Source organism: Anser brachyrhynchus (assembly GCF_964034855.1).
Source record: "Anser brachyrhynchus genome assembly, chromosome: 11".
NCBI classification, from domain to species: Eukaryota; Metazoa; Chordata; class Aves; order Anseriformes; family Anatidae; genus Anser; species Anser brachyrhynchus.
In genome coordinates this window covers 9,931,663-9,944,343 of record NC_137706.1, presented here as the reverse complement: position 1 = coordinate 9,944,343, position 12,681 = coordinate 9,931,663, and the positions used below count along the sequence as shown (strand labels likewise).

General features: G+C 45.4%; 1 protein-coding gene across 4 annotated transcripts in view; it reads right to left on the bottom strand.

Moving 5' to 3' along the window:
* NPTN (neuroplastin) overlaps positions 1 to 12,681 on the bottom strand; it is a 51,774-nt gene that overhangs the window by 5,310 nt on the left and 33,783 nt on the right. The window contains exons 4-5 of one of the 4 annotated variants that reach the window (XR_013955880.1): positions 7,198 to 7,331; positions 5,407 to 5,686 (exon numbers count right to left, since the gene is read on the bottom strand). Coding sequence is in view for 2 of the 4 variants with exons in the window: in XM_080607309.1 (XP_080463435.1) it covers positions 5,391 to 5,686; positions 7,198 to 7,331 (430 nt within the window). In the remaining 2 variants the exon portion in view is untranslated. Of the gene's footprint in view, positions 1 to 5,175; positions 5,687 to 7,197; positions 7,332 to 12,681 lie in introns of all 4 variants that reach the window. The other 3 variants (XR_013955881.1, XM_080607309.1, XM_080607308.1) reach the window with 3 other exon arrangements.

Sequence of the window (12,681 nt, the reverse complement as noted above, 5' to 3'; positions counted from 1 at the left end):
AAGCATCCTATGCTTTCTCCCTCGTGGCTGTTTGCAGGGACATGGGCATTATGACCCACGCTGGCAACTCAGGTTGCACAACGATTTGGAGGCGGCATTTACTAGCACAGCACACAGGGTTTGCAGTAACGCTCTTCTGTTTCGCTTCATTAATAACAGAGGGAGGGGAGCGGTGAGTGGAGACACTCACCTTGCTCCACAAAACCACCGGTAAGGACAAAGCAGTTGCTCTGAAATGGAATGAAGGCATAAGGCAATGACGACTCTCTGGCCAAGATTACTTACATCAGACTCAAGGAGTTCTGACCCTATAATAGCATCTAACAAATTAGTACAAAGGCCCACAGAAGCCAGGCTATTCCATTACCGCTACGATACAACGATGCTTGCGTTTAGGTATAGTTTATAGCTACACAATCTCACAGCGTGCCTGTCTGACAGTTTTCTCCCCATTGTGAATTTTAAGCGTGGGAGAGAAAGGTGCGGGTAATAGGAAAAAACAAAAATTAACTTGTTACAAGGTAAACCTTTTAAGTGAAAACATTTTGTTCTTTAAATTACTTACAGTAATAGCAGGAACAGGGAAGTCAAGAAAAAAAATGAGTATTAGAAAGAATGTGGGGATATGGATGGAGCTGCTGCACAGCCGGAGCAGAAATACATTTATGGAGAGGCTTTGTATTAAGCTGACAAATGAGAGGGGAAGAATGAAAAAGCACGTATCATAACCCAGTCACCTCATGGCTTTGAGCTAAGGAGTATGTACAGGATGGATTTTAAAGTAAAAACTGTTTACATTCCTAAGAGGGAATGTAGCCAAGGAGTTTTTACTTTCTACTTACCCTGGAACATACCCTTTAAAACAGCATCTGTGCTAATTTGATCCAACAACAACAGGAGAAAGCACTTTCTTTAGGAATCTTTGATAGTTTGATAGACTACATAAAGGTCAGAATGGCTGATCACTACGTCTATCAAAAATGAGCAGCTTAAGCTATACCACAGAGGAAGAAAAAGCTATTTGCTCCCTTTTACTGTCAAGGGAAGTCCAAGCAACTTGCGTTCTGAGCAAAATGCATCAGCAGTCCTCCGCTGGAACAGTTTCCGACCGTGCATGCAGTGAAGTGCCAGCAACCCTGGCCTCGACATGCCATGTTCATGCAGCTTTCATCACCAAAAGCCATGGGAAGCTGCACCTTATTCACCCACTCTGGTTTCATGACACCTAGCTGCTCTCTGGAAACAGAATGCGACTGTATCGCTTTACCACGTGTAAAGCAAGCCACAACTCATTTTGTGGTGCAGAAATTCAAGCGCGGCCTCCCCTCCCTTCCTCCTTTCCGCACACAATTTGAGAGCGAGGGGGCTTGCAGGCTGTTGGCGATACTTGCTGCAGCCCCCTCTCCTCCCAGCAGGACGGGAAAGCCCCTAATCTGCAGGCACGAGGAGCAAGATCCTGCCCCAGGCACCCACTAATGCCATCCCCACACCATCGCTGGTGGAAATGCAGATTGCACGGGTGCAAAAGTTCCTTCTCCTGCTATGCAGCAGCAGGACAAAATAAAAAATAAACATCTGAATTATGTGAAGGAGGAAATATCAGCAAAGGAGCTACCGAGCAGCCCTGTTCTGTGGCAGAAGAAGCAATTAAACCAAACACAAAAAGCAAGGTCCATGCAAAAAACTGCAGTCAGGAAATGCCAAAGTTAAAGGATTGTCCTCACTCCTCTGGCTGGCAGTGCTTCTAGCGGGCGGTAACATTTTGTGCAGCCAGCAAACGCACTGGGAAAGTCTCTTTTTGCAACACAGAGCCCTTTCCACCTGGCTCTGACACCTAAGTGGCCTCACTCCACGGTGTTACTGAACAGTAAGCCAAGAAGAACTGCTCTGAATTCAAGCAGGTATCTTTCACTACCCATCTGAGAGGAACGGTAGCTGCCACGCTACGACAGGTAATTTTAGCCTGTGGGACATGGAGATGAGAGAGGGAAAGGGAATTAATTCAATTGATTTTATTTTGGCTGGCCAGGTAGAGTTCCCAAGAGCTCTGGAAAGCATCCCAGACGTCTTCCAGGACAGAGATAATGTTTCTCTCCAGTCACATCCCCCACTAGCAAGTGGGGGGTCCCGTTCAGCATCAGCCATTCAAAGTCTTTGGAGGCACTACTTTGTACCAAAAAGGTACCTACCTCGAGCCAACCCATCAGAGGATTCTCGGGGAGAAAAAAGGCCAGCTGGATACAGGAGACATCCCCCTTCCTCCTCCTAAGGTGGGAAGCTCCAATGCCCCACGGGCCAGAGCTCGCACCCCAACATTTAGGCTGTTTATGGCAGCAGACACCTTATCAGCAGGAGTGGACAGCCTGCAAGAGGATGTGCCAAGCCGAACGATAACGATCCATTAGGCAGCGGTCCAAAGGAACACACAAAATGGCCATCCATCCTCAAACACGGCTGTCTTTTTTTTTTTTGGCTGCTTCTGCAGATCAAAGGAGATTCAATGAGTCCAGAGTTACGCTGTTGCAATGGCGAGAGGGGTGATGGTGGGGAGCTATTAAAGAATCTCGGAGTAGGGACAAGTTTGGAGTAGTCCAAGGACAAAATCCACAGCCCAGCAAGAAGGGGCAGCAGGGAGGTTACTCTGCTACCAGTTTTCGCCCCTGTAAGTGAGGAGGAGGCACTAACAGCGCAGCCTCGCACAAAGGCTGGCGTAACCACAACCCTTGTCCTGAAGGTTTAAGGCATCAAAACCAACAGTAAGAAAATTCAGGAGACTGGCCGACTCTAAAGAAACCACAGCAGATGCCAAATAATATTTATATTAAATAATACGATGCTTAGACTCACAGCTAATGAATGTTCTGATAGGCAACTACTTAAGTTGCTGGCTCAACTGTGGGCTCGCTGGTGTTACCTGCCACAGCTCACTGCAGCACGGAGGCAGATGTACGATTTTGGAAACACTGAGTTTCAATTCCAGATAAACACACCACTGTGTTCAAACATTAACTTTGGCATTTCATAACGATGTATTTAAAATAACAATGGAATTAAGAATAACCTAAGTAAAACGCTCAAGTGTGGAAATCAGCAGCTTATCAAAGATTTCTCACATATGCATTTGTAAAATGCCCCGGCTTAGAGGGTGTTTCCCACCACAGTACCACAGAAAGCTCCAAATGCAGTTAAAGAAAGCGCTAGAGTCTCCAAGGAAATACAGGACTCAAGTCGGCCTTTTAGTTGAGATTTTATGCTGATTGCATCTCTTCATCTAGGCAAACCTAATACGTAAATATTGACTGCAATATTGAGTATTGGATTTTGTCCTCCAAGAAAATGGGCAGAGAAAACACGGTTCAGAGTTTCGTCACTCTCCAGGACTTGAGCTTAGCTGCCTTTAGAAGAATAGCGAACTGAGCAAGCAAAGTCAGTAACCTCAGTTACTTGGCTCATCATCTTGGACACCTACACCAGAGATGAGGAGCCTGGAATTCCTCAGGCATCTGAAGAGCAGCCAGACCAGCCAGGAAAACTTCAGCCTTTGAAACAAGCCCGTAACAAACGCCGATGTGCATTTCACCTCTGGTGTGTGCTCAATTGTGCTAACACACTTGTCGCATTGCAATCTGGTCAAGTCCAAGCCAATTTCTACTGGATTAAATCCAGTTTATGCTGCTTGCAATAACTATTTCCATATCTGATTACAATTGCTGATACCTTGTTTCAGTCCTTGTGAAACTTCACCAAGAGAAAGCTTGGGAAATGCAGGGAACTACCAAGAGCCACCAAAAAAAAGAAAAGAGGTGAGATTCTCCCTGGCCAAAATGGTATAGCAATATGTGAGAAGTACGAGAAAACATTAAATTATTCTTCCAAATACATCTGAAGTTTTCTGGGCTGGTTGAGAGCCACTTACAGAACAAACTGCTGGCAGTAGAAACCCCTTCAGCAACCGTGAAGCTGTTAGTTGGCGGAAGTACATGCACAACACAGTATAAAGTTTGGTGGATACACACCTAGGAATGGTCCCAACGCATGCTCTGTAAGCAGTTAGTAATCGCTACCAAGGTGGTTAAGATCAAAAGCTAGTTTCCTCTAGGTATGCACTATTTCAGAAAGTTTCAATCTGCTGTGGAGGTGATCCAAGCCTCTGCCAAGCTACTAAAATTGATTACCTATTTCGTAAGATTTCTTCTTCCACTCGCTAAAACCCAGCTCGGGAGCAGTGAAGTTATTTTCGCCCCAGCTCGACAAGCAGACTGCTGTTTCAGCACCTACGTTTCCATCCCAAAGGCAAACATCTTGCTGCGCTGTTACCGAGTCCTTGTGCAACTCAACGGCGAGTCAGTGCTGCACAAGCTACAACACAGCTGCCTTTGGGAGGTACCTACTGTGCTCGCGGGCTCGTCCAACCCAGGAAAGCCCCCGTGATTCAGTGCTTCCCCGCACTGACTCAGCGTGTTGCCCTCCATGTACTCCCCAGCACTTGATCCATTATCTGGACACGTCATGCTCCTACAGCAGGCAAAATGGCATTACCAGCTGTTTCTCACAAGGATTCCTTGAATAAGTTTTCTTGACAAACACAGTAATAAGCAACTAGGTGTCACACGAGCGTCAGGTCTGTTTGTCAATGTTTTTCTTTCAAATACTCATTTTAGCTTCAAAATGCCCATTCCCCTATTTTTAAAAGAGGGAGATATGCAGAAGAAGTTCAAAGATAAAACAATTAAGCTGTTTGGTACACAACAAAGCTGTAACTAATCAGTGCTACCATCAAAGCTAATAGCCTAATCTTTAGAAAATGCAACTCAGTGGACAGGAGAGTTTCCAGAGCATTCCTTAAATACATTGCTAATTCAGTTACACACCAAAATAAGAGCCCTACCTCCCACCTCCCCTCCCACCCTCCCTGAAAGCGTGATATTTTTGAAGCATCTCTGTGATCCCAATCCCTCTAAGTGCAATGCTTTCTTCCAAAACCTGCCCAGTGTCCAATCCGGGCGACATCAGGGATTGAAAGGTTTCCAGCTCTCCCCCTGTGCTGCCCTATGCTCTGTGGGCTGGCATGGAAGGTTTCAGGACTACCACAGCAGGAAAAAGACGGGGGCACAAGGCCTACCTCGTGCGACAAAACACATTCCAAATATTGTAAAAATTGCCTTCCCATCCCACAGTCCAAGATCCTGGGGAAATGCAGTGTTAGGACTTCGCACAGCACTCGGACTCTCTCCGCTTACTGGGGTTTTTAGGATTTGGAGAGTGAACAGACGAGAAGGCAAAGAGCTCAGAGCTGAACGAGCTGCGCTGATGATCCTTCCTGCCACAAAGACCCCCTCTGTTCTCCTTCCATAAGTTTGCTTTGCCTTTTTATGTTTTCCTCCTCTTACAAGCGGCTTTGAGCACACTTACCGTCTGGGACTTCGTCCGGCCGCTTCCTTTTCTCATAAACAACTATGATGACAACGAGGATAACAATTTCTGCCAAGATCCCCAAAAAGGGCCAGAGGGGAGCCAAGTGGCTGCGGACACGGAGGATGGTTGTGACGGACATGGAGCCGATCTGGTTGGTTGCGTTGCACTGGTACTCGCCAGGATCCTCATTTATCTGTAGGTTTGTGATGCTGAGCTCGGTGTAGTTGTCTTTATTTGAAATAAAGAATCTGCCGGAAGAGTTGTTGATGTCCTGATGAAAGAAGAAAGGTGGAAGAGGAGAAGAGATAGAGCTTAATAAGTCCTGGCACTGAGGCTTTTCCTTTTCATTTCTATGTCATGGCAAGTAGAAGAGATTTGATGGATTCTCACAAAGCAGTTAGTTCTTTAACACAACAGAGCCCACTGCCAGTGTTCATTCTATATCCCTCCCTGAAGTGAATTGTTTCAAAACAAAAAAAAACAAACCATGTCAGCCTGACTGACAAGCTGTATTCTTCTCCTGCTGTAACAGTAGCAGCCATGAAATGCCAGCGGCTGTGATGTACGTGTATGCTGCAGTGTTCTCAGCCTCGTGCCTTACGAGAAACCATTACAATCCATTCCCCTCTATAAAACAAGATGAAACAGACTAACCTAACCAGACAAGAGAACTAGAGAGTGCTTGCCCAAGCAGGGGACAAAATGATTCCAATGTAGAGCAAAAAAAAGAAAAAGCAGTATAGGTTAAGATTATTCTACACTGCATTAGGTAGCATTGTCTAATTATTTAAGATACAGTGGACTTATTAACATTTTGCCTTTGTAACGTTTTTAAAGCAAACACCTACTGTTCTTAGACTGCCAAGTTTGTGAACTTCAGGAATATTTACAGAATCTGGAATTTAAGGCCCCATATTCTTTCCTCATTTTGGAAAAAGATTTCCGGAATTACTTATTTTAAGAAACATAAAAGGGCAAAACTGACAGAACAAAATACAAAGGTTTGATCTTCCTGAGAGCTAATCTTGGATGAATTTATCAACTTCACCAGAAAGAAAGCCTGTGGAGAAGTCGACAGAGCAACACACAGGACTCTGATGACTCACAGCACTGGCTAAGCTGCCCATACATCACTGTCCCATGAAAAATTAAGCTCACCCTTAACAGTGAGCAAACAACCTACGCTATTACTTGCTGAATATTTGTTCTTCGTCTATCAATCAAGTTACTGCTTCTCTGGCAGATGTAAAAATAGGCAGGCTGAAGGATTTAGCAACTTTCAGCTTCTCTTCTGCTCTTCCAATTGCTGATCAAATTTTTAGCTCAACAGTTGGGTTGCCACATGGAAAAAATACGGGCACTTAAATGCTAATAGATATCACTGCCAAGTCCTCCTATTGAGTGAGCTCAACCAGTAAAACCAAAAAACAATTTAAGTAGTTTACAACTGAATGCGTTTTTAAAGTACATTTCATAACTTGTGTTTTGCAATTTGTAGCAGATACCCTCAACATTCCATCTTTCTGGACAACTCCTAACTTTGTCCAGCAGCAATGTAAAAAGCAACTGTTTGCTCAGCAACACCACAGGTGTGCAACAGTTTTGTATTTGCTGCTGCTGAAAAATGTCAGCTTTGCTCAGCCACATCTCAGACTTATGGAACCACATTTTGAGAAGTTACAAGGCACCCTAAAGAGCACATCCCTTGAGCTAAGGTGGTCATTTCCTGCCTTAGTGGGAGTTTTGGGATATTTATACGTTCCTAATACCCCAGTTTCTTACCTCAAATACTCCATTGACCTTCTTGCGCCACACCCATTCGGGATGTGGGTAGCCCACGGACTTGCAGTACATGAGTGCCTCCTGCCCCTCGTTTTTATTTTCACTTCGCTTGTGGCCAGTGATGTCAGGGATAGCTACAAAAGAAAACAGGAACTGTGTTTACAAGCTGCTCGGTGGAGAGGTAATTATTTTAAGCTTTGAGAATCTGCACGGCAAATAGAGAATCTGCACGGCAAATAAGCGACAAGTTCCCTGGAAGCTATCACCTTTCCCACATTGAGCCCAACTTAAAAAAGGAAAACCGATTCCCACCTCTCTCCAACCAGCATCTCAGCTGAACATCTGCAAGCATATCGCTCAGGCTTGGGTCGCCAGGAAAACAGTGGAGCAAGGGAGAAATCTCAACATTGGACCAAAAACCTACAGAGCTGAGATGGCCCAGGTGCTCCTCAGGGCAGGAACAGGAGGAACATCACCTGCACCGCTCAGGAGGTCCCTGTGGCTCTGTGGGTACCTTCAGCTTTGAAGCAGAGCTGCCAGGGACCCTGGTTACAACCTGCCCATTGTGTCAGGGCTCCATGCTGATGCTGTTCTTAATGCAAAGCTCCAAAAGCTGCATCGAGCCATTATTCCTTGCAACGAGATTGTAGATTTGGTCTGCAAATGTACCGTGACCTGGAACACTTCACACTTGTTAACACCTTACAGCGACACTACAGCTGGTATATGTAATGCAGTTAAAGTTAAAATCCCTCCAACAGGGAACTGCTTCGTCCAGCATGTATGCAAATATATTTTTAAGGGGGGTTGTAGGTAAATTGGGCAGCCCTGAGCAAAATACAGAATAAATATCAGCACCCTAAATAACAGCAGAGGGTTTAAATTCTGAATTAATTTGTCTATAAATAATGGCACTGCCGTTCCCTTTGTGTGTCACAGCAGCCTGTCGCAGCCTAATGCCTCACGAGAGATTATGCTGGATCAATGGACTGCCTGAGCTGAACCTTCACTTAAGCAGAGGGCTTCGGTGCTGCAGTGACCACCTTTAAAGCCCATTCGCTTTCTAGCTTGCTAATTATGTCACACGTGGCCTGCTGTGTGATCGCTGGGTGCTGATCTGTTAATCCAGTCAAAGTCCAATCTGAGAGCTCCAGGAAAAGACCCCTAGGTGCTGCAATTTATCGCAAGGGTCTACGCAAGGGAAGTTCCCTTTGCTGCTAGCAAAACCTACAGGCAGGAGCAGGGAGGTTTCCTGATGGCTCGTCTACCACTGCAAGTCAGAAGATTGAGCAGAAATGAAATCTTGCTTAAGTCACAGCAAACTAACAAGTAAAATATCTCGTGCAACAGAGCAGCAGCACCTGAACCTGCTCTTCCCCCAAATTAAATCACAACTCTGGGAAAACGTTTGACAAGTTTATGTGCTAAAGGCATTGCCGTATCTCAAATGCAAGGGCATTTGAAATGGAAAAGTTATCCCATGCTTTAGCGCTGGAGGATTCTTTTAGGACAGCAATGCAGGTGATTGATAACACTGTTAGGGGCTGCATTAAACGAAGCTTCTGAACCATGAAAAGTCTTGGCTGTTCAAACAAGGTACGGCATTCTTCAGCATCCGTGTGTTCACCTGAAAAGACGCCATCAGGAGAGGCTGATGACCCCAGGCTTTTGTCAAAATGCCTCTGTAAATCCAAACAAATTTCAAAAATCTCACACCTGTTGGAAGTTGCTTACAGAAATCCAGTCTAAGTACAGGACCTCTGGTGGAGCTCCTAAAGAAGGTTATGCTATTTCAAAGTACTTTAATACGGTGAGCATATCATCCTGTCCACTTCCCAATTTTAAAGCATTTTCTCAGCAAGGAGCTACTCTTCAGTAAAGAGAAAATCCCCTTCTCCCTTGCAGGATGATACAACACCGAAGGAAGTAATTGAGTATCCCCAGAGGCAAATAATGTCTTTGCTAACAATACTCAATATACGTGACCAAAGCAGCATGAATGGATGAAGCTAGAGAAACGCTGTCTAGTTGCAAGATGATGCCAAACAGTTTTCAAGTCAAAGGTCTCCAAGCAGAAAATAAATCAGCTTCAGGGCTAGGTGTGCTGCATTACACCTTCAGGATACTAGCATCAGTAGGCACCTTCCAAAACGCCATCCACAGCCTCAAAGAGGAGTGTTATTTTTACTCCAAAAGATGGTAGTTCTTCATTAAGAAGCGAATTTCACTTTGTGATCCACCGAGAGCTGTCATCTCCTCCTTGCTAGGCGTGGGAGGCTCTGTCAGGCAGGGGCTTGGTGAGCCCAGTGACTTCCCTGGGGCTTCTGCTTCCTCCAGGACGATACACAGAGCTCACCTCCAAGCCCCTGACAGCGAAAGGCCTGCAAGCATGGAGCATATGGGACAGACTTGGAGGCAAAGCGATGGTCCCAAAACTGGCACGTAAGGGCTGTCAAAAGCAATTGTGAAGCACTCCCCATTAGGGAAAGAAGAAATAGGATTCATCAGCTTACAGTGAAGCCCCACACAGCCTCCATCTGTCAGCACTGGGTTTTCACCAGCAGGAAGAGGCTGAAAGCAGAGCCTTGCGGGGACAGGGCGCAGCAAGTCTGTGCCGTGCAGCTGGCCCACTTTTTCTAGGAGAAAGAAAGGGGAAGCTTTCTAGGACATGGTGACTTCTGCTGCAGGGTGACCTAGCGTTCTCCTACAGCCAGGAGATAATTATATTGAAGAAGAGGACATCTTTGCCAGGTTATCCCAATGAGAGCATAAGTGACACAAGCACACTCTGCCTGTTCCTTGCTGGGCACAGTTATGCAGCAGCCATTTCCAGCTCTCTGAGGGCTGGGACTATTTTTGTACACAGTCTGAGGGGAGCATTACAGGGAATATTAATATTTCAGGGCATCTGATGCTAGCCAGTTTCAAGCTATGGCTGAGACATTTCCAGTACTTTTTCTATCAGAATGTTTGGCTAATTGCCTTCTGCTGTACAAGCTACATTTAAAATATCACCGCAGCTGACCTCAATCACAGATTTAGCAACAGAGCAACATTTTCCTGCGAAGCTTTTCTAGTCAAGGTTTTTCTTACACCATTCTACTCCAGTGCCAGTAACATATAAAGCACAGAATGAAGCAGGTTTTGTTCCTAAGGATTAAAATTTTACCTTGGCTTTTACACAGCAGTGCTCAGCAGAACCCACATCGCTGCTCAGACACAGCTCGCTGCGGAGATGTGGGCCCAACGCATTTTATCAGGTCCCACACCAGTGGAACCAAGCTAATGCTCCTGATAAAAGCAAGCAAGGACTTTTATTCTTACTCCATGAAGCAGGAAAAACCATACTGAAAATCTAAAGACCTGTTTGAAACAGCAGACAAAAGAGCAAAAAGAGGCAGGGCTAGTTTAAGTTAACTGATAATTAAAAGTATGTAACAAAATAAATACAGGTTTAGTCATTCTTAACACGAGTAATCTTATAAGCATCACTCTTTTGGTAGATTTAATATGCATCACAATAGAAAGGGGTTTTGTGCCAAAGCACACATTGTGCCTTCAAACTGCATGTACACAACAGGCACAAACTGCACTCGAGCAGCTTTCGGAACGGGTATGCTTCAGCACAGCCTTGGAAAGAGTGCTCTTTGGTTTCTCTGTTACAGGGCATGCAGTGCAATCCTCTTAATATAAAGGAGGGATTCAGTTCCTCATTTCCAAGTATTTTCAAGATATTTTACTAGCATTACTAAAATGGAGGGGAGGGCTAATACGCCTGTCAGTTCCAAAACAATGTCCCAGTTAACAGAACCTGTCAAGTTTTCCTATTAAGAGACAAAATTAAAGCAAGGTGCTTAGGTGCAAAGGCACCTAAAAATATTCTTGCATGTAAAAACTATTACGTCTTATGGGTGACCTAGTAGAAGGTCTCTGAAGTTTTATTCTTCTGCATTACAGTTCTCATCCACATCTACCTTGATAGCCCGGGTGGAGAGCAAGGACACCAAAGGCACTGCAGAGATGGAGAACGTGACGTGCATTGCCCTTTCGGTGTTCAGGACCACTTTAAAATGCAGCTGTGCTGAGAGAATGCCGGATTCCTTAATTCACTTCTGGTACAGCATTGTGAAACGGCTGCAGAGGTTTCCTAAGACAGTCAGGAGTCAAAGAACCAAGCTCCTCCAAGGCTGCTGATATAGCCACCTGTTTTCCAGCACGCTGCTTGGGCTGGAGCCAGAGTGAAAGCAGAAGAGCCACGTTCTGGGTGCGGGTATCGCCTGTGAAACCAGAGCCTGTGGCTCAGCTGCAGTTAGGGGGTACAAGAAGCCTTTTACAGAACGGATAAATTGTACGCTATCACAGAGGCAGTGGTCTGAGCACTTGCTATTGGGAAATCAACTAATTGCGGGTGACTAAAGAGGAAGGTGCAGAAGAAATAAGGAATGAAGAGAGAAACCAGAAGACTCCCCTTGGAGTCACAATGCTAGAAAGGACGAGGAAACAAAAAGCTCTATCTGGTGCACAGAAAGGTGCATGACAAGAAAGGAGCCTGGGATGGGAAGGTGAGGCAGGGAGACCAGACGCCATCCATCAGTCACACTGTGTACATCATGAACTTTCCTGGGGCTTGTACAATTTCTGGGCACACAGAGGGAACTGGAAGCACGCTCTTCCCCAGCTGGTTCTCGCTGCTGCTGTTCTGCACCAGGTGATGGTTTGTACAAGACAAAAAGACAAACTTGTTTCAACCTCCTTCTCCCAAGATCTTGCTACCAGCAGAAAGATTGCAGAGAGAATTCTTCAGAGAGCTGCATCTCTTTCCTTTTGATCTTCAAGCTTGCAGAGCTCCAGCATCACACCACCACCACAAAAGCATGGTGGGCACTTCTGCTGCACAGAGACAGGGCAATTAGAAAGCCTACATCCAGAAAGGGAGCAAGACAGCACGCTGCATCTTGGCAGGATCGTCGTCACGGCCCCTGCTGATAATGAAAGCATTACTCAACACGAGCTCATTACCTGCAGAGCTTTCAGCCAGCAGGTTTAGGAAGCCAGGGGGGAGAAGACCCCTGCTTCATGGAGGAATCTTTCCAAAAATCAACACTGGCCAAAGGCTGTTGTTTCAGGCTTTCAGCAGCTCTCACACAATGCCCCAAACAGCTCTGAGATAATTTGAGCAAGAAAGATTCCATCAGATGCTTCACCCAAAAGCTGCCCATACGAGGGAAGCCAGACTTGGTCCATTCCTGGGAACTCCCAGTGGCTGACATTAAAATCCAGTATTTTAATTCAATTGCTTTTATACAATGCTGCCCCAGTAATTTATTTTCCAAGAACAGCTGCTTTAAATATGCAAGCACATCTATCAGTTCTAACAGCAGTGCTCATGTTTCTGCATTTTTACCTTCCTACACAGCCCTTGTAGAGATTGGGGAAGAAAATAGGCAGCATTACATAAAAGGCAAATGGCACTGGTGTATCCTG